General features: G+C 41.5%; 1 protein-coding gene across 3 annotated transcripts in view; it reads left to right on the top strand.

Annotated features, from left to right (window-relative positions):
• TMEM100 (transmembrane protein 100) overlaps nucleotides 1-4,615 on the top strand; it is a 5,685-nt gene extending 1,070 nt beyond the window's left edge. The window contains exons 1-3 of one of the 3 annotated variants that reach the window (XM_040497074.1): nucleotides 1,516-1,973; nucleotides 2,304-2,517; nucleotides 3,429-4,615. In XM_040497074.1, the coding sequence (XP_040353008.1) occupies nucleotides 3,495-3,899 (405 nt within the window). In that variant the 5' untranslated portion in view covers nucleotides 1,516-1,973; nucleotides 2,304-2,517; nucleotides 3,429-3,494 and the 3' untranslated portion in view covers nucleotides 3,900-4,615. Of the gene's footprint in view, nucleotides 1-1,515; nucleotides 1,974-2,303; nucleotides 2,518-3,428 lie in introns of those variants that run through there. The other 2 variants (XM_040497073.1, XM_040497072.1) reach the window with 2 other exon arrangements.
• The last annotated feature ends 17,519 nt before the right edge of the window (nucleotides 4,616-22,134 follow it).

Below are 22,134 nucleotides of genomic sequence, written 5' to 3' on the forward strand. Positions count from 1 at the left end.
CCAAGCGTCCAATGTATGTAGCCAGTGGCCTTTGTATCATCACCATTTTCCCAGGGCAGTGTTGACAAGTGCTGAAATGCCCTAGTTCTAAGCATCCTTTATCTTCATCACCAAGCCACAGCATTTCTCCTGGATGATGGGTCTGTTTCTTGGACCCCCACATTTTAAAAATGCAAGGATGGAAGCTATGGGGACCTCCAGATACTCGCCATCCTCAGCACTCTGGGCTCCCTTGACCTCAGGGGCTTTTCAACTTTATTTCTTTTGAGATACAGAAGCCCTCTCTCTGGTTCCCATTCTAGAGAAAAGGACTTCTGTTCCCTCTCCCTTTATGACAAAACCATCAAGGGATTTTTACTAGATGTGGGATGCTATCTTAGAACAGAAGTGAGATGCCTGGGAACATCCGAGCCTTGTGCCAACAGTTAAAGAAATCTAACAAGCCAAGAGAAAGAAGGGAACACATCTTTTCAGATAATTGACTTAACACTTATAAATTTACTGTATTAATTAAAAAGAAGTTCTTAAAACTGTAGAGACTAAAAAATAGAGGATGGATAACTTTTAGCTACAGAAGTATAGGGATGAACTTATAATAGTGTCCAAATATTATCTCATTTTTCCTCTCAAAAAGACAATCTGGGGCTTTAAATTTCAAACAGCTTATCTGTAAAAAAAAAAAAAAAAAAAAGTATCAACCTATAAAGGTGGGATATAGACCTTTAACTTAATTGTTGGGGTGTGTGGTGGGCCAAACCGTCTATGCTTGAATGTTTCAAGTACCTTGCTCCTGAAAGTGGGCCAAGAAACAGCAGACTGGCATCAGCCAGGAGCTTGTTACAGACCGACGAAATCAGATTCAACATTTAATAAGCTCTCTACATGATTTATGTGCCCATTAGAGCCTGGGGTTCAAACCAAGGGTTTTTTATTTCCTTCTGTGTGACTTTTGTGAGATTACTTAACCCCTCTGAGCCTCATTTACAAACAGTTTATAAACTCATTTGTAAACTAGTGAGAAGTAATGCATGCACGCTGTGCGTGCCACGTCCATAGTAGGTGGTCTGTAAATGACAGTGGTGATGGTGATGCTGATGGTGATGATAATTTCAGCATTGCCAAAAGTACTCACCTCCTAGCACAGGTAGTAAGTGATCATGTTTAAATCAAGATGACTGGATTCTCCCTCAGCCATAAACATTTGCCTCTCACCCTCATTCCTAAGAGAATTAATATCAAACAAGGGGGGTTTTAAGCTTCAGATGGCCCCACACACATACAAATAAAGAATATTGGGGAAGCAGAAGAAACATGGATTTTTGCTGGCTTACAGGCTGAATTCAGCTGCCCCATGACTTCACAGCTGTTCCTGCCGCCCTAAAGTGTCTGTCCCTTCAGCTCTGTCCCCTCAGCTGGGTCTGCAACGCTGAGTCTGGGATTTTCTTATGAAAATGCCTGATGGGTGGGAGGAAGATCTGGAGGTTGGCTGGGGGAAAAAATGAGTAATGCAAAGCAGTCTACTTAGTAAATGCTGCAAGAGAAATAAAAGTAAAAGCTGGCTTCTGTCTCTGGGGACTCTAGACTGATTCTGACTTATCATGTCCCTGAGCAGAGCTGGGGGAAGCCAAAACTCGAAATCTGCTGGCAAGGAAGAGAACGAAGGAAAAAAAAAAAAATGACAGGGAGGGGCAATCCAGAGGGGGAGGAAATAAAAAGAGAGAGAGGGAAAGACAAGCGTCATTTAGGAACAGAGGTAGAGCGAAAGAAAGAACTCCAGGATTTGAAACCAGCCCTACAGCACAGTATTTTTATATCTTTTCTTTTCCCCAGTGGAGATTCCTGTCCTGTCATTTTACTGACAGACAAGCCACTACAGGCTCTTTCCCAGAAGTTGACCGAAGAACCTCAAGCACTGTTGTTTCTTCTCTCCCAAGTCCGGTGTGCCGCCTGGTAATGGATTGCTTTTCTCTGAGGTATGTGCCTGTAGTTGGGGACAGATCTTCGTTTGCAGGTTAACTTACGCCTCAGCTTTGGAGTGAAGATTTTTTTTTTCTTTCAGACATAATCTCAAATATCCTTCTACTGTCCTCGCCAGTATGTAGGGTGTCACTGGACAGCAAGGATTAATTCAGTGACTAAAAATTACATGCGAATAGGCAGTTCTAAGATTTAGCTTCATTGCACACGGAGTGATAGTTTGACCTCCCAGGGCAGAGAGGAACCTGGGAGGTTTGATTTGGGCTTAAGTTTGTTTTCAGTGGATGCTTAATATGTTCAAAGTGTTAATAATCTCCTTGAAATAGCCTCAAGAATCTTCCTCTGAATTTCTTCGGTAACTGCAATGCTGCTAGCTACATCGCTTCTCGGGGACAAAAGAGGAAGACTTAACATGTCTGAACAGCAGACGAGAGCATTCACCGATTTCTCCTGGGAAACATTAGAGACAGATGCTTGACTGAGAGTTTCTGATATGTGATGGAGAGTCCTGAAAGTGTTCGGGTTCAGATGTTCAGAAAGGTGCATTGCGACAAGTTTTATACACTAGGGCATAGGGAAATGAAAAAAGTATAAAACTTTCCTGAAAATCAAGCATGCTTATTTTTAAAAATATGTCACAGCCCACGTAGTATTTGAAGTTCCTTGTTGAGTTCAAAGGAAAAGTTTGAATCAACAGGTAGTGACTCTAAGAGTTGATCTTATCTTTAAGAAAGTACAAAATTGTATCCTACAACACTGTGGGATTTTTCTTCTTCCTTTTCCCTTCTCAAATGGATTGGAAGATATTGCCACATTTCAGATCACAAATCCTGGCCTTCTTGCTGCTGAATTTTTGCTGACCTGCTCCCCCACCGTGGTCCCAGGACACATGGTGCGCTGTTAAATAGGTACAATAAAGACTTGCTGATTGTCAGCTGCTGTAAAAGAACATCCTTCATACACTGGCTGCTGGTCTTGATACTGATTTGGTGGGCAGCGAATGGGTGATAGTTTGGAATGCATGTTATGCCCGGAAACACTGGCAGAGTCTATGTTGCCCTGAGTTTTGGAACAAACTGTGAGGAGTATTGTTTATAGTGTATTCTCCTCATGAAGGAGGCCGTCTTTTGGATTAGGATTGAGGCTTTTCCGTGTGTTTAGAGAAATGAGAAGCAATAGACAAAGCGGAAAGGCTTGTAAAACGTTTGTAGACCGTCAGAGTATATTAAACACTGTAAAGTGCTTCCTGCTTTTTATATCTTCCCTTTCTTTATGGCTATCTGCTTTACCTTGCATTTTGCAAAGAGAATGCAAACAATTAGGAAAAAAAATATGAAAGTTGATTTTCACATGCATCTGTGCCTCCTGGGAAAGAACCCAGAGGTGCCTCCCTAGCTCCTGACTTCTATTTGCAGGGCTCACTTTGATGCATTTCTCTGTCTCCTCCACAGCTTCCACCCTGGAGAGACCCCCCAGGTCTAGTCTGTGAACCCAGCTAGGAAACGCCGCTAGTAAAAATGACTGAAGAGCCCATAAAGGAGATCCTGGGAACCCCAAAGTCTTCCAAGCCAGTGACAATGGAGAAGAGCCCCAACAGGGAAGTGGTGGTCACCACGGTCCCCTTCGTCAGTGAGATTCAGTTGACGGCTGCTACAGGGGGTGCCGAGCTCTCCTGTTACCGCTGCATCATCCCCTTTGCCGTGGTGGTCCTCATCGCTGGCATAGTGGTCACGGCTGTGGCTTACAGCTTCAATTCCCATGGCTCCATCATTTCTATCTTGGGTCTGGTCCTTCTGTCGTCTGGACTTTTTTTGTTAGCCTCCAGTGCCTTATGCTGGAAGGTGAGGCAGAGGAGCAAGAAAGCCAAGAGACGGGAGAGTCAGACGGCTCTTGTGGCAAATCAGAGAAGCTTATTTGCTTAGGACCAAATGGGACCAAATGGGATACGTGGCCTGAAAGCCTTCCTTTCACTGTGTCATCCAATTCACCCAGAACTAGTGTGGGAGAGAATGAACAGAGCATTGGAGCAGACCAGAGGAATGGGGGTGAATTGAGGCTGGGAGGGTAGAGGGGGTTCTGTTTTGTGAGGAACCTACTTGTGTTTTCATTAATGACAAACTTAACTCTAAGGGCTATTTCTAAGACTGAAAACTCAGCTTTTTTCTCTACATTAAACATTTGAGGGTCATGGGAGGTGCACGGCATTAGACAACACATTTCACCTTGGAAAGGAGCCAAGGAAAGATGAGAAAATAATCAGACAGTTCTGGCACACCAGCGACCTGCCTCAAACACACACACACACACACACACACACACACACACACACACTTTTGAGGAGTTGTATCATAAAAATGTCCTGCCGAGAGTCTAAATCCCCTCAGACTTTGCATACTTCTATGAAATTCTGTGATAATTTTTTTAAATAAGTACTCTGGCATCTATTTTTTTTTTTTTTTGCTTTTAATAACGCATCACTGGTGGTACTTTTTCTTGAAGAATAAACTAATATTTTTTATGTGTTAACATTGGACAGTTTTAGATGATTAATGATGTGTCAGAAATTAAACAAAAAGGTAAAAGGTGTAGCTACTAGATGACATGGGGGGTTAAATTAATATTAAAATAATCCAACCTAGCACTTTTGATGATTTTTATATAAAGTTTAATGTACATTTCATTCAAAATAATAAATACTTATTGCTGCTGAAACTTCTTAAATGGTTGTTTCTATTGTATTTTTATTTTTATTTATTTTATTGTAGTTATCTGATTTTAAATCATCCATCTTCCCCTCTTTGTTCGCAATGTCTTAATCGTAGTTCTCTCAAATGAGCGTGTTGCCACTCCCTAACTTATCTAGAAGATTTTTATTGTATCATTTTCTTCATGACTTCTGAAGAAAAATATTAATGATGTGCATTATATTCTAAGTCATTAACAATTAGGAAATTGATGCCTAGGGTCAGGAATTTTATAAGGTGTTATTAAATGTGCACTACCTACTTATTCAATCAGCTGTTAAATAATATTTGCTTCACGTATTTTCAAGCACCAACCATACGCCAGGCATTGTGTAGATTCTCAGGCTGCTTAACTGAGTGAGTTCTAATATAACCAAATAAGATCACTGCTTGACTTTTGTGAATATTGAGCTATTCTATACCCAGCTAGGACTCTACTTCAGAACTTTAGCCAGAAATATCCTTGGTCCATGTAGTTTAAACCACATGAAACTAGTATGGGAAGATAGTGAGGCATGAAGCCTTTCTTAACCCTGGGAAATACAAAGAAAAACAAAACAAACCTTGTGTAGCACTTTCAAGAGAGGCATTCTCCCAAGGAATTTAATTAAATATGGCAGGAGCCTTCTGGCACTGACTGCTCTCTGGTGCTCAAGTGGTTTTGTTCACAGGAGAAGCCTTGATGGCCTAGTTTCTCATGGCTTTGAAGGGCAGCTGGTACAAGTTTGGAGTTGTTGATTATAGTAGAGTACAGCACAATTATCTTAAATTCATGCACATCAACACTCCTCTGGGCCAAATGCAAGTATATAGCATCGTGTTGATTTCAGTGAGAGGGAGGGAGCCTGTGCTTTGACATGCCTCTTTCCTGCTCAAAGATATTCAAAGGCTCCCTGTTGCTTGATGAAGAAATTTCTCAGGCAAGTGTTCAAGGTTCTCCACTATCCGATCCAAACAGATGTATCCAGCTTTCACTTCACTCCAACCCAAAAACTCATGAGTTAGCCAGACCAGACTATTCACCATTCTGAATCAGACTTTGGTTTCCTGCCTCCATGTATGTTCACCTTCTGTTTTCCTTCCTCCGTAATGTCATCCTTTCCCTCTCTGTCTCAACGTATCCAAATCCTGCTTCTCATTAGAGCCCCAGCCTGAATGCAACCCCTTCCTAAAAAGCTTTCCCTTTTACCTCAAAGTAACTGTTCGTTCTATAGTCTTTACTTATTTATTCTCTGATGGCAACTTTCATTTTCTACCATGTTGGTGGCATAAATGTTTTACTCTCTTCCAAATCTCCTTAGAAGGGCATGGTGTCTTTTTTTTTTTACCCCTCATGTGATGCCTAATAAAATGTCTTGCACAGGGTAGGTACTCAATAAATGTTTACTGAATGAACTAAAGAATGAAAAATCATAAAGTGATTGGTTTATCTTGAATCAAAGTCCATTTGTTTTAATCTCTTAAAAGAAAATATTTTAGGGGCGCCTGGGTGGCTCAGTCGGTTAAGCGGCCAACTTCGGCTCAGGTCATGATCTCGCGGTCCCTGAGTTTGAGCCCTGCGTCGGGCTCTGTGCTGACAGTTCAGAGCCTGGAGCCCGTTTCAGATTCTGTGTCTCCCTCTCTCTGACCCTCCCCTGTTCATGCTCTGTCTCTCCCTGTCTCAAAAATAAATAAAACGTTAAAAAAAATAAAAAAAAGAAATATTTTAGTTCTCAACTCCCCCCAAATAGGTCATCCTACTCCGCCCTGCCTCTACTGTAAGCAACATGTGTTAGGTGAGTATTTACTACCCATGTACTTCTCCAGCCACACCTGCCCTTGAGAATGCTTGAAAAGTAAACTCAAGAACGATTTCAGGCCACCAGGGGGCCTCATGCTGCTACCTGAGTCCCAAAGGAAATGTGGAATGATAAATTTAAAAACAGAAATGGAATCATATCTGGACATAGCAATATCTCTCCTAAATGTGAGGAGCTGGAGAAGATTCTCCACTGAGCTCACTACTACTCTCCTCCCTAAGCTACTTCACAATGACTATATCTGGGTTCTCCTAATCAGTATAGGACCCCTATCTGGGAGGCTTCAGTCCCATTAAAGGGTACACACCTCTGCAAAACTGTGAGGCACAAAGATAGTGCTAGCACTGTGAATTTCAACTCCTATGATGAGCATATTTGAATTGGGGTATCACAGTTACCTTATAACATATCTTTATTGGGCAAAGCGTGTCTTTTCAAACAGTTTTATTATATAGTAATAAGCAGATGTGGAATGCATGTATAAGCATGATACAAGCATATATGTATTAAAAATATAACTTGGTCCCATCCTGGAGCATCAGGAACCAGCTATATCACCCAGAAGGATACCCTAAATCCCACATATCCTGGGTCACACAGGAGCAACTTCTGACCTCATCCTGAGCAGCCGGTCTCTGCCCAGGTGAGAACCATAGCCACCAGGTAACTCTGCCCTTCCCACCTCACTGTCTTTGTTAATATGGTGAATCTTGTCTAGAGAAGATGGTCAGAGTCATGTGGATCCTGCAGGTGGCTGAAGCCAGAGGATATGCCCAAGGGGCCCAAATCACAAAATCCTCAAACTGCATCTTTGTACCATCACCACTCATAAAAAAGTGTGTGTGGGAAAGATCTCCTGGTCTCCTGGGAAGTATTATGATTTTGAACTTAGAAGATCTGATTATAAAGGCGCCTGGGGGGCTCAGTCAGTTAAACGTCTGACTTTGGCTCAGCTCATGATCTCACGGTTCGTGGGTTCAAGCCCTGGGTCAGGCTCAGTGCTGACAGCTCACAGCCTGGAGCCTGCTTCAGATTCGTGTTTCCCTCTCTCTGCCCCTCCCCTGCTTGCACTGTGTCTCTGTCTCTCAACAATAAATACATGTTTAAAATTTTTTTAAAAAAGATCTGATTATAAATCCTAGTTCTCTTGTTAAACTAAGATGATCTTGAACATTTAAGCCTCATCGTTAAAATAAGGTAAATTTTTAAGAAATGATTTAGATTTTTATAAACAATAAAGTACTACATAATTTTAAAATTGCTATTTATGATAATATCTAATGTTGACTTTAGCTTCTTTCTCTGCGTACTGTCCCAACATATCATTAAGCATGAAGCAGCCTCCTGTTTTGGTTAATTGACTTTAATCAGTCACTTCATTTAACCTTGACATTATCTGCAAAGGCTTTCTAGACCCAAAATAATCCGAGGAAAGTACCTGTTCCAAAGATAAATCATAACTTACATTTCCTTATTATTGTTACAATTCTCAGTGCTTTCACATACATTGGAGTCACTGTAGAGGTATATGTGATATGGAAATTCAGTTAGGTGCCCTCAACATAAAAGAGATTAAGAGAGCGAGAAATCCTTCCCCTGCCCCCTTCTCCCACCACTGCCATTCAAGTCAGTCTTGTCTTAGGCTGCCCCACAGAAAGGAAGACCAGAAATCTAACGAGAAACAAAAACAAGTACATTCCTAGTTCCTGGCTTTTGAGCTTCCAAGGGCATCCAGTGATTTAAGGCTTATCTACAGAATTTTCTGTAGGGTGGAAAAGAGTAGTTTGTTTATAGTTGTTTATAGTTGATCTTTACATTACTGCCTGACTTTAGTACTTCATTTTGCATACAACAGTATTCAACGACACCTGATGTTACCCAACATTCTTCATCACACTTGAGGCTAGAAGGGCAAGTGTCCACCCAACTCTTCGGAGGAGCAAACCACGTTCAGAGAAAATAAGTGAAGAGAATAAGTGACTTGTTCAGTCAAGTTCTCACAGTCAGGACTAATATGCTGACCAGATACTGTAATCATCCCAGATTTACACCAAGCCATAACTGATATCATTTTCAAAATGTCTATGAAAGGAAGACAATAAAGGTGTTCTAACACCAACTTTTGAACAATTCTTTTTGAAGTATAATATATGTAGATAAAAGTGTACAATTCAATGAGTTTCACAAACCTGTAGAGCTAAAACCCACATGAAGAAACTAAATGCAGCAGCTTCCCAAAGTCCCCCTTGAATCTACTTCCAGTCATTATCTTTCCAGAAGGGCAGCATTCTCACTGCTAACCCATAGAGTAGTTTTGCTTATTTTTTAACTTTATATAAATGGAATCATATGTTAGATACTCTTTGTGCCTGGCCTCTCCTGTGCAATATTATGTTTGTGAGGTACATCCATATTGTTGCGTATAGCTGTCAATGGTTCATTCTCCTTGCTGTGTAGAGTCCCATTGTACCAGCACACCATCCTTTATTTATCTTTCCTATGGTCAATAAGCATTTGGATAGTTTCTAGTTTCCAAATATTAAAAACAGTTTTTGTGTGGGGTGCCTGGGAGGCTCAGTCGGTTAAGCGTCCAACTTCAGCTCAGGTCATGATCTCGCAGTTTGTGAGTTCAAGCCCTGCATCGGACTCTGTGCTGACAGCTCAGAACCTGAAGCCCGCTTCAGATTCTGTGTCTCCCTCTCTCTCTCTGCCCCTCCCCCACGTGTGCTCGCTTTCTCTCTCAAAAATAAATAAACATTTAAAAAAGTAGTTCTTGTCATAGCTAGCCTTTCAGATGGCTCCCAATGATCCCTGCTTCCTACTACTCACACTCCTCCTACATCATCTCAGGGTTGGTTTGTGTGACCAATGAAATATGGCAAAGTGGTGGCATGTCCCTTCCAAGATTAGGTTATAGAGACATTGAAGCTTTTGCCTTGGTGTTTCTCTCTCTTCTCTCTCTCTCTCTCTCTCTCTCTCTCCCCTCTTGCTCTGGGAGAAACCATCTGCTATGTCCTGAGGAAGCCATGTGGTGAGGAAATGAGTCCTCCAGCTGATAACCAGAGAGGAGCTGAGACCCACCAGCAACTACCTCAGTGAACCTGGAAGTGGATCCTCCCACAGTGTAATCTTCTGATGACTGTATCCCCACCTGACAGCCTCACTGAAAACCTCATGAGGCACCTTCGGCCAAAACCACCCAGCCAGGGCTGATTTATATGAGTTTTGTGGGCTCTAGGCATTATTTTCTTCAATGGTCCCTCTCTTTCACTGGAAGGAAAGAAGGAAGGAAGGAAGGAAAAGAAAAGAGAAAGAAGGAAAGAAAGAGGGAGGGAGGGAGGAAGGAAACAGAAAGGAAGGGGAAGGGAAAGGAAAGGAAGGGGAAGGGGAGAAAGGAAGGAAGGAAGGGAGGGCAGGAGAGGGAGGGGAGAGGAGGGTAGGGTAGGGGACTAGGAGGGGATGTATCTCACTTATTGCAAGAAGGAAATTGTCCTGACAAGTATTGTGGGCTCTAGGCACTGCAAACAATGGACCTAATGGATAAATTGGAAAAATAGGAGTGGAAAAATAGGAGTTATATTTGGGATTTAAAGAAGCAAAACAGCAAGATGAAAATTCTGTGGGAAGTGCTCTGGAGACCAGAAGCCAGGCTAAAACCTGAGAGTTTAGCTCACAACGCTAACAACTTTTATGGAGCACTCACTCTGCTCCAAACATTATGCTCTGAGCTTTGCCTGGATGGTCTCATCTGATCCTTACACCAATCCAATGAAGGAGGCACTATTATTATCCCCATTTTATAGATGAGGAAATGGGGTCACCGATTCAGCCATGTAATTGAGATCACACAGCTGGTAGAGTAGGATCTGAGTTCAGATTCTAGAACAGACTCACTTACCCACTATGCTGATACTCCCTGGTACACAGTAACATTTCACTACCTGATTCTTGAATAACTGTCCCAAATAGAAGTTAAGCAACACGGCATCGAGAGTCTAAGCTAAAGCTAAAGAGTGAGTCAGTAGTTCTGAGAAACCAGGACTGAAAATGCTGATGATTATTGAATCCTTCACCATCTGAAGCCAGGCCCTCTTAGAATTTTTAGCATGTATTTGTAGCATTTTACACCTTTCAAGACACTCCTACTAGTGAACATAAGACTGACTCAGGACCCCAGTCACATCTTCCACCACCAGATCTGGTGCTTTCACTCTCAGCTTCCTTGAGTTTCCTGTGTGGAAAATTCAAGGTTCAGAATTATCAGCCAGCCTCAGCCTGAAATTGGAGGCAGGGTGTGACAGAAGTGCATAGCAGAAAAACTTGATATACTTTAGGGGGAATCAAAGAAGTCTTCCTGCAGGTGATGATAAGAGCAGGACAGGTAGAGGAGTTGGCCAGCTGGTGGGAATAAGTAAGGAGAAGCAATCAGGGATCCTTCCAGAGGGGACACCCAGAGTGAGTGCTTTTTTTTTTAATAAAAAATTTTTTTTAATGTTTATTTATTTTTGAGAGAGAGACAGAGTGTGAGCAGGGGAGGGGCAGAGAGAGAGGGAGACGCCGAATCTGAAGCAGGCTCCAGGCTCTGAGCTTTCAGCACAGAGCCCAAAGAGGGGCTTGAATCATGAACTGTGAGATCATGACCTGAGCCAAAGTTGGATGCTCAACTGACTGAGCCACCCAGGTGCCCCAGAGTGAGCCCATAAAGGTCATGGGGAGAGCTAGCCCTCAGCATCTACCGCACTGGATGGCTGTAAAGCAACAATGAAATAAGTCCGTCAGGGGATATAACAATTGCAAAATTCTGTCCAAGAAAAGAGGCTCAATGACACCAATATCCATATGGTTCAAACTTATGACTAGAGAATCAAATGTTTGGGCTCTAACTGAGCAGAAACACTTCACTTTAATCTCAGAGCATTATGAGGATTATGAATAAAACATATCGTCATAACTAAGATCTTCCTCCTCCTCCTCATATCAATAATTATCTCCCCAGAAGATGGTGGAACACTGTGGTTAAGGACATGGACTCCACACCCAAAATACCTGGACTTGCAATTCAGCTTTACCACTCCCTTGCTCTGTGTCCTGTACAAGTAAACTTCTCTGTGCCTCAGTTTCCTCATCAACGAAATGGGAATATTAATGGCATATCTCTCTCCTAGGGTTGTAGTAACTATTAACTGCATTAATAGATAAAAAGTGCTTTATGTCAATGACTAGTACTCAATATAGTAAGGAGTACTAGTATCTATCTTAAAGGTAGTTTTAGTGTTTATTTATTTATTTTCAGAGAGAGAGAGAGAGAGAGAGAGAGCACACAAGCAGGGGAGGAGCAGAGGGAGAAGGAGAGAGAGAATCCCAAGCATGCTCCATGCTGTCAGCACAGAGCCCAATGAGGGGCTCAAACTCACAAACCATGAGACCATGACTTGAGCTGAAATCAATAATACTGGGCCACCCAGGCACCCCTTGAAGTTAATTTCAAAGCATCGCTGATACATGCTTTGAGAGAGTTTGTATGACAATTAAAGCTACAGAAGTCACTAGCAAATCAGTTTCAATGAGATGCTTGTGGAAAAACAGCAGTTTACCTCATGAGAGAAATTACAAACACTGAGAGAACATGGGTTGACACAGAAACTTGCATTCAGTCATATCTGGCAGGAACCCACCCCCTCAAAACCCGTGTACATTTATCAAAATTTTGTTTTCTCAGTCAGAAGTTGTTTACGTTCAGCATGTTCATATCCAAATTTACATTTCTCAAAAATAACCCTGATGCTATCGAGCTATCTAGCCATCCAAAGGGCCAGTTTGCATTTGGACAGTGCTTTGACGTAGGCATAGCGATTTCACTTTCATTGCCTTGCTAACTCCTTCCTTCCAGAGGCTCTGTGAAATATCATCCTCATTTTTAGATGAGGAAATTGAGGCTTGGTAAGGTTAAACGGTTTGCTTATGATCAAACATTTCATATATGACAGAAATAAGACGCACACCCTAATCCAGGTCTTCTGTCTTCCTGTTCCACCTGGCCACTGTCCCACTAACCTGCTCCCATGGAATGCCCCCCACCCCCACCCCGGCCAAACAGCCAAGGATGCTTCAACAAGCCTTGATACCTATTATACCTACAGCTATGCTTTATTGTCCTCTCTGATTGGACATAGACTTTTTTAAAAAAAGTTAAGGTGGTAAGGGTGCCTGGGTGGCTCGGTGGTTAAGCATCTGACTTTGGCTCAGGTCATGATCTCATGGTTTGTGGGTTCGAGCCCCACATCAGGGCTGAGCGGTCAGCACTGAGCCTGCAGCCTGCTTTGGATTGTGTGTCTCCCTCTCTCTCTGTCCCTCCCCTGCTTGTGCTTTCTCTCTCTCTCTCTCAAAATAAATAAATAAAATGTAAAAAAAAGTTCAGGTAATGAATTGAAATTTTCATCAACATCTGAAATAAGTATATAGTTTTAAATCATGTAGAAAATATAATTTGATGGGAATGCAAGCTGGTGCAGCCACTCTGGAAAACAGTATGGGGGTTCCTCAAAAAACTAAAAATAGAACTACCCTACAACCCAGCAATTGCACTACTAGGCATTTATCCAAGGGATACAGGTGTGCTATTTTGAAGGGACTCATGCACCCCCATGTTTATAGCAGCACTATTAACAATAGCCAAAATATGGAAAGAGCCCAAATGTCCATCAATGGATGAATGGATAAAGAAGATGTGTATATGTGTGTATATATATATACACAATGGAGTATTACTCGTTAATCAGAAAGAATGAAATTTTTCCATTTGCAACTATGTGGATGGAACTGGAGGGTATTATGCTAAGTGAAATTAGCCAGAGAAAGACAAAAATCATATGACTTCAGTCATATGAAGACTTTAAGAGACAAAACAGATGAACATTAGGGAAGGGCAACAAACATAATATAAAAACAAGGAGGGGGGACAAAACAGAAGAGACTCATAAATATGGAGAACAAACTGAGGGTTACTGGAGGGGTTGTGGGAGGGGGAGATGGGCTAAATGGGTAAGGGGCACTAAGGAATCTACTGCTGAAATCATTGTTGCACTATATGCTAACTAATTTGGATGTAAATTTAAAAAAATAAAAAAGAAAATTAAAGAAAAAGAAAATATAATTTGATTATACAATGCACAGTTGTCACTACCCAGATCTTGTTGCTTTTGAGGGTTGGTTGGTTTGTTTTTAGATAATAGAAGCTTACATCTTCATAGAGTTTACATCTCAATCAAAAGATGGTCTTTATCAGTGGTTGCCAAATGCCTGTCCAAGCACTGACACCATCAGACTCACATAGACTCTATAAAGACAAAGATTCACAGGTGTTGACCTCCTCAGACTCACGTAGGAACTCTATAGAGACAGGTTCACAGGTGCTGACCTCAGAGACTCTGCCTCAGTAGATTTAAAATGGGACCCAGGATTTGTATTTAAAAACAAACGAAATCCTCCAAAATGTCCCAGGAAATGAAAATTAATAACCACAATATAATATTTTTTCTCATTAGATTTTTTAATTTCTCAATACATTTATAATAAAGTAGAAGATTGATAAATATAGTGCTGGTAAGGGCAAGAAATCAGGTAATATGGCCATATTTTTTATTAAAATGTAAATGCGTATGATTTTTATTCCAAATTTAGTTCTGAAAACCTACCTGATCATAGGTTTTACATCTTTATATAGACGTAACAGAACTACAAGAATATTTATAGAGCCACAATACAGGGGAATGTTTTTCTCTGGAATTCTATTTCTACTCCCTCATCCAAATTCTTTCCTCACTTATGTTCAAAATAAATAACTATATCATTAAAAAAGAATATTTCTTTCTGCATTGCCAGTATTTATACACACATACACAAAAACAACCTTTGAATGAATTACGGTGCACCTGTATTACATACACTGTGTAGCTGAGAAAATGAATGAGGCAAGTTGGTATGTGCTAGTATTAATTTGGAAGGATATCTGCAATATATTATGTGAAAGGCAAATTTTCATCTAATATTTATCATACGCCATTCTTATAAAATAAATTGGAAGTGTATTTGGGCTTTTTAAAATAAAACCTTGGGTGCCTGGGTGGCTTAGTCGATTAAGTGTCCAACTTGGCTCAGGTCATGATCTTGCAGTCTGTGAGCTCGAGCCCTGTGTCAGGCTCTGTGCTGACAGCTCAGAGCCTGGAGCCTGCTTCTGATTCCGAGTCTCCCTCTCTCTCTGCCCCTCCCCCACTCATGCTCGCTCTCTCTCTCTCTCTCTCTCTCTCTCTCAAATATAAAAAATATTTTAAAAATTAAAATAAAAAGTATAGAAGAACACATGGTGACTCATTAAGAGCATGGACATCACTGGAGTGTTACTTCAAGGAAAAGGAGACGATTTTTCTTTAGACTCCTCTGCATTGTTTTCATTATTATAATGAGCAATAATTAACTTTAAAAGAACATAGAATGAGAGGGGAGAATAAAGTATTACTTGGAGAAACATTACAAATAAAAATAAAGTGCTTATAAATGATTCCAGTATGTAGCCATGTTTGGCAACTGCTGATTCAGGCCAGCTCTCTTCCGAGATTGGGCTCCACTCATTCATTCATTCATTCGTTCACGCACCCACTTGCCCAGTATTTACTGGATATGTACAATGTGTTAAACACAGGTAGATATTAGATATCTGAGAATTAAAAAGAAATATTTTGTGATTGAATTGATAAAGTCTGGCTAAGGTAGTTCAGACATAAACCTACTACAAAAAACAATAAAAACCTGTAGGGTGAACTTTCCAATCTGTGTATTAGCTACATATATTTGGATTCTGGTACCTCTGGTATCAAGATAGAATGGGAACAAAGTGCCTACGGTAATTTGGAATAAATACCTATAAAAGTCTTCAGTGTAATAGTAATAAGAATGCAATATACTCTATTGCTTTCCCTTTCCTTTGTATTTATTCAAAAATTTGGGGGGCACCTGGGTGGCTCAGTCTGGTATGCGTCCGACTTTGGCTCAGGTCATGATCTCACATTTCGTGGTTTCGAGCCCCACATCAGGCTCTGAACTGATAGCTCAGAGCCTGGAGCCTGCTTCAGATTCTATGTCTCCTTCTCTCTCTGCCTCTCCGCCTCTCTCTCTCTGTCTCTGTCTCTCAAAAATAAATAAACATTAAAAAAATTTAAAAAATAAGTTTTTTAGGTCATAGCCTTATGTGTGTTTGGTTTCATTGTATTATTTGTGGTATAACAGTAGTAAATTAATGAATCAATAGTTGAAACTATTCCCTCAGGAGGCAGCCACACCCTAAAAATACCCTTTGCCTAGGAACCCTGAAGAGTAGTAGAGAAAACCCAAGTGGGGAGGGGGAGCATTGAAAAAGCCTTTTGTGTGGTTTTAACACGGACTGGATCAGCCAACACTGAATCACAGTGGGTCTGATACCCACTGCTCACAGGTTCCCTAGCATTTTCATTGGGAAGTAGCCCATGTCCAAAAAAAACAGAATTACCCTTTTGCTCCATCTCAGCCTCCTATCAAGAAAAGCAAACACAGATGATTTTCCATTTCAAGTTCAAATACAGAATGGATTGCTTCTTGTTTTGCTTGACTGGGGCAGTTAATGAGAGTTCAGAGAGTGGCACCCTGCCAGGCACAAATCAGTTGGGATCACATTGTCATAGGAACCCAGAAAAAGAAATAGAGAGAGGGAAGGGGCTGACCCAGGAAAACCGTAAGTTTGGAAAAGGCGTGACTGTGATCATTGGTCTCTGAAACGTCCGGCACATGCCGCCCTTCTGTATAGAGTGGCTAGTCCAGGGCAGAAAGGGCTATTTGGAGGCAAGGCTTGTGTTGCTTCCCTCTTCTGTGAGCAGACTCTATAATAAAAGTGCTTGCATCAGAGGAAGACTGACAACACATTTTAGCACTTTCACGGTTCCAACTTAATCATGGCAGGAAGCTTTTCTGCTACTGGGAGAGCAAGTTGCGTCACTGGGAACATCTGACTCCAGGATCAAGTGTCAATCACTTTGCCTAAGGTCGTTAAAAAATACTAGGGTGTCACCTTACAACATAAAGGCTTTGCCTGAGTAACAATTAAGAGGAAACACATAGCATGATAAATAATTGAACAGGTGGATTAGAGAAATGCCTTTCCTGTGCAAAATGAGAGGGGTGATGGACAGCTGGAAATCCAGCCTCTTTGGCCATCTTCCTCCACAGCCCAGGGTTCTAACTGGTTGAACATCCCCCCTCCCTTTTTTTTTTTTTTTCCACTTTGCCTTTCTTAGTTGTTCAACGCATCTCTTTGGCCTTATGGAATCAGACAAGCTGCAGAGAAAGGCAACACCTCAGGAGAAGTTCCTGAGAGCAGCTTTCAAAGGACGCCTGCCAGTGACTAATGCTGGGGAATCGCCCACTGAGTGGGATGATATTTTGGATGCAGTTTGCACAGGACAAGCTCTGCTGTGGATCAAATGGCAAGTCCGTCTGCTTACATGATTGGAGAAATACCCTGTTTGACTTGTTGGTGCCAAAACACCTGTGAAATGCAATCTGAATGTCACCTCCTCAAATAGGGTCTCTCATTTGACTTTTAAGCGTGTTTTCCTCCAAGACCAACAACGTAGTTGAAGTCTCCAAAAATGGGACACGGGGTGCTGATTCACTGTGTCATTCCTAGCAGTCCAAACAGCTTTGGTTCTTGATATCCTGGAAGTATTTAACACCAGAAAGTTCTTGTATCTTCACGTTGGTAACTGTCCACCAACAGGTGCTTTTCCAGTAGAGGACAGAGGAGAAAGAGAGAGAAGGAATGAGAAGAGAGATAAAGAACAGAGCAACTTTTGCAAACAAGCCACCATGCTAGTTTCTATTTGCAGCCCAGCGGCAGTATTTGAAGTCCTCAGTGAAAATAAAACCCTCAAGCTTGGAACTCTTGCTACCATGGCATATTTTTAAATGGTTACGAAAGGAGTCTGAGCATTCACCCTGGCCATGTCCAAGATACTTGGGCCACTCTGTGCATAGTACTTGAGATTCACCAAGCAGACAGACCCTTGTTTTGCCAAGCTAGGACACGGAAAGAAGATGATACAAGTTGGGCTAATAAGAAAGGCAGAGGGAGGAGATGACCCAATGTGATAATTCCTGTCTTCCAAAACAGAAAAGTTAACCATACTAGAATTGCATGGAGGCAGAATATGAAGACAAAATAAATTTTTTAAAAGAAAATATTTGCTAGGAAAATTTCAAATATCTACTAAAACGAGAGAGGATGTCATAATGAACACCCACGTCCCTATCACCTGGTTTCAACAATTATCAACTCATGGCTAGTGTTGGTTCCTTTGTGCCCTGCCCCCAGCTCCCATTAACCACCAAATTATTTCAGAATAAATCCCAGGAAACATGCAATGGATGATTTAAAAGGCAAACTTTTACAAGGTTTATGAACTGGCTGTAGGTTAGCGAAGATAAATACTGTAGAAGGCCAATTTGGATCATTCAGTTTAGAAAGGTATTCTTTAAAAAGCTTAAGCTCTCCCTGAGCTTTCATACTAACTAACATTTGGTTTCATGCCAGTTTTGTAAAACTTTTCCAGGTGGTTTATCTCATGGCTAGATAGTGAGTTATATGCAAATAAACAGCAGATCTATATTCTTGTGGGATATGGAGTTTTGGAAGAAACAAGAGTGGATTGTAACTGAGAAGGGTGGTGACCCCAGGAAGGGGTGCAAAATGTAGTTGAGCTCACAGGGGGTATGGAGGAGCACGGAGATCAGAGAGCCTCTGCCGTTACTAGGGTTACTCCATGGTCTGCAGCCAAAGCTGCCTTTTGATCTTCATCCTTCAGACCTTATTATTAATGTCCCCAGAGGGCTGCTCTTTCCCTCCTCACTCACCCAAACCAATCTGGAATCACAAAAGGACAAGGAAACTTAGGGGTGAGCATCTGAATATACCAACTTCCCCAGGCAGCTTTGTAGCTCTATCTTCTCCTCATCTCTACTTCCTCACTGTTATAAGGGGGAGAAGTGGAAGCAGGGCATTCAAAACCCAGTGGCGATTCACTTTCAATGTATTTAGTACATGCAAAGATGGAGTTAGCAAAGACATAAATTACAATGCTACTTAAGGAGTCTTCATTTCAACTGGGTAAGGATTAATCCCAGTATTAATCCTTTGTAGCATCCAGCTTCCCCTGGACATTTTATTGTATTTTGATAGATGGAAACTAGGTTATATATTATTGCAAGGTTGCATACATTCAATTCAATAAAATTTAAAAACTCCTATTATATACAGAGCACTGTGGAAATGCTGAGGAAATAAAAAGTTGAATAAAAAATGGTCACAGGGCTCAAGGAGTTTGCAGTGCATCAGAATTCTGCAGGCAAGTATACACATGGCCATAAGGTCATCAAAAGAAAAATATGAGACAAGAAAACAAATGTGCGTGACAAGAAATATTATCAGCAGAGTGCGATGAAGATGTAGAGGGAAATGTCATTTATGTGAGGGTGGTGAATGAATCCTAAAAGTCTGGCAAGCTGGAGCAGGATTTCAATGAGAGAAATTGGAGTTGAGGAGAAGAAAGCCTTTCACGAAGAAGGAAAGTGAAAGAAAAGGAAATACATAAGAACAAGTGCAACATGTTCAGGGAAATGCAGAGCCCACGGTGGCAGGAAGGTAGGTTCCCTTTGGGGAGGATGAGCAGGGTAGGGTTTTAAAGGCAAGGCGAATGGGGCGCCTGAGTGACGCAGTCAGTTAAGCATCCAATTCTTGATTTGGGCTCAGGTCATGATCTCGTGGTTTGTGGGGAAGAGCCTCACACTGGGCTGTGTGCTGAGAGCACAGTGCCTGTTTGGGATTCTCTCTCTCCCTCTCTTTCTGCCCCTCCACTGCTCACCTGCACAATCTCTCTCTCTCTCTCTCTCTCTCTCTCTCTCTCTCTCTCTCTCAAAATAAATAAATAAACTTAAAAACTATATAAAAGGAGAGGTGATTACATTAAGGCAAAAAGCAAAAAACCCTCTGAGGGAGTTACATGCACAAAGCCTAAGGCAGGATTACCTGATCCTAGTTCTGACCCTGAGCTGAGTGATCACAGATTAATCACTGAGACCTTCAATTTGAAGGTCTCTGCCTATAAATTCAGGATACAAACAGTACCCATCTCTGTCCATTATTGTTTCCTCACCTTATCAGTGGGATACAGCAAGGTTTCCCCGGATTGTGCAAGAAGAGGCAAGGTTGTTTCAGTTCATATCGTATTGGGGAGGGGTTGAATGCAGCCACTCCGTCTACCAACCCTGAGGTGTGCTGATCCCAGACAGGTCTGAAGCCTAGAATGCTCCAGACAAGGAGAAGATTCTTCTGGAAGGCTGCTTTTCTGTTGCTGGCAGGACAGCAGGGCTTGCCTGGATGGGAAAGCATTCTTGCAATCCCAGGGAGGCTCAGCCAGCAGCAGCGTTTTGTTTTGGCTTTGCTGGGAGAGCCACCCTCAGGTTAACTGCCTGAGAGGGGCCCATGTCTCTGAGGAGTCATGGTAGGACCTTCCCATTTTCAGTCAGTTTGCCTTATGACATGTGGCCAGCCATGTCTCCATGATACACCCCAGCCCATTCCACAACTCCAAGGTTTCAGGCACTTTCCAGTTGAAAAATTCTCAAAAGTGGAATGAAAAGGGGGGTTGGGAGTGTGTGAGATTATGATGTGACCTGACAGCCCTGGGAAGGATGGGTCACCTCTCTGCTCCCTCCCCTTCCAGGGTTATAAGAGCCTTTCCTCCTGGAAGGGGTGGAGTGAGAGCTGATGCCAATTTAATGGGTCACAACTGGGTGTCTCTCCCTTCCTGGAAGGCCTGGCAACATCTCTCCTACCATTGTGATTAGGAAGAAAGCTTCCCAAGGATGATTATCTAATCAGGGAATTAGCCTTGGTTCATGAGGCAAGCATTAGGGGACTCAAAAAATCTAATGGAAAAAAGGCCCACATCAGGAAATAGCGCCAGTAATCACACCCTGAATGATTATTATACACAAACACTAGGAAGATTTGGGACAATTATTTGTAAACGATCATCAAATAAAATGGTCAGATATTTATCTTGAGCACCTGCTCCATTAAAGATACTGCCAATTTCTCTTACTTGGTTTTCCCCATTGAAGTCACTGCACTGTTGGGCTGAATTTGCTCAAATTATGGACTAGGGACCATCTGATTTCAAATTCTCTAAGGTGCTTCTTAAAAGTTTGGATTTCTGAGTGCCACCTTACACCTATGGCATCAGAATCTCCAAGGGGCAAAACCTAGCAGTCTGAATTTAAAATATTTTATTAGAAAAATTTCAAGCATGTTCAAAAGTAAAGAGGAAAATATAATAAGCTACCATGTCCAATCTTATTTGGTTAATAATCCCACCCCAAATTATTCTGAAACGAGTACCAGATATTGTATCATCTCATCTGTGTGAAATATTCCAGTGTGTATCTCTAAATAATACTTTCTAAAAATCTAAATGCATTTATTATACCTTTAAAAATTAACAATTTCATAGTCATAAATTTCCCATGTTATCTCACAATTTTTTTAATGTTTATTTTGAGAGAGAGAGAGAGAGAAAGTGTGAGTGGGGAAAGGGCGGATTGAGAGAGAGAGAGAGAGAGAGAGAGCGAGAATCCCAAGCAGGCCTCATACTCAGGGTAGAGCCCAACATGGGGCTCCATCTCACAACCCGTGACCATGGGATCATGACCTGAGCCAAAATCAAGAGTCAGATACTCAACAGACTGAGCCACCCAGGTGCCCCTCACAATTTTTTGTTTTGTTGTGTGTATTTTAAGTAAGCTACATGCCCTACATGGGACTTGAACTCATGACCCTGAGATCCAGAGTCTCACACTCTACTGACTGAGCCAGCCAAGTGCCCCATTTCACAATTTTTTGAATCAAAAACCAAATAACTTCCTCACATTGCAATTGGCTGACACATCCCTTGTCTCTTTTTTCCCTCCTGTAATACTCTTCCTCCACTCTCTGCTTCTTATTTGTTGAAGAATTTGGGTTTTTTGTGCTGTAGAGTTTCCCACGGTCTGCATTTCACTGGTATCACTTAAGATATCTTTCAACTGCTATCGTTTCCTTCAATTTATTTAATAATGTTACATAATTAATTTTATAATTTACATATTTTATTTGCAATTTATTATTTGTTAGTAATTATATAATAATTACCAATACTTTCCTTATTATCATTTAAATGTAAAGCATTGATCAGATTCAGATTTGATGGTTTTGGCAGGAATACTTCATAGGTGGTGTGAAGTATTGAATACTTCCATCTGGGGGCACTAAGTGTCTGGCTGTCTTTTTATAATATTAGTAGTTATTGATGAACATGGCTCAGTTCCATTAACTCACTGGGGACTCCAGCTCTTTATTCTTGAAGCAATCCAGCTGAATTTTACACACTTCATTTCCCACCACCATCCTTCCCCTCACAGCCTATGTTGTGGTCATACTGAACTTCTGCCATTGCTCAGTGTTGCCATGTTCCTTCACACCTCCTTGCCTCTGT

The sequence above is a fragment of the Herpailurus yagouaroundi genome, unplaced genomic scaffold (genome assembly GCF_014898765.1).
Source record: "Herpailurus yagouaroundi ecotype Mexico unplaced genomic scaffold, PumYag 189, whole genome shotgun sequence".
NCBI lineage: Eukaryota > Metazoa > Chordata > Mammalia > Carnivora > Felidae > Herpailurus > Herpailurus yagouaroundi.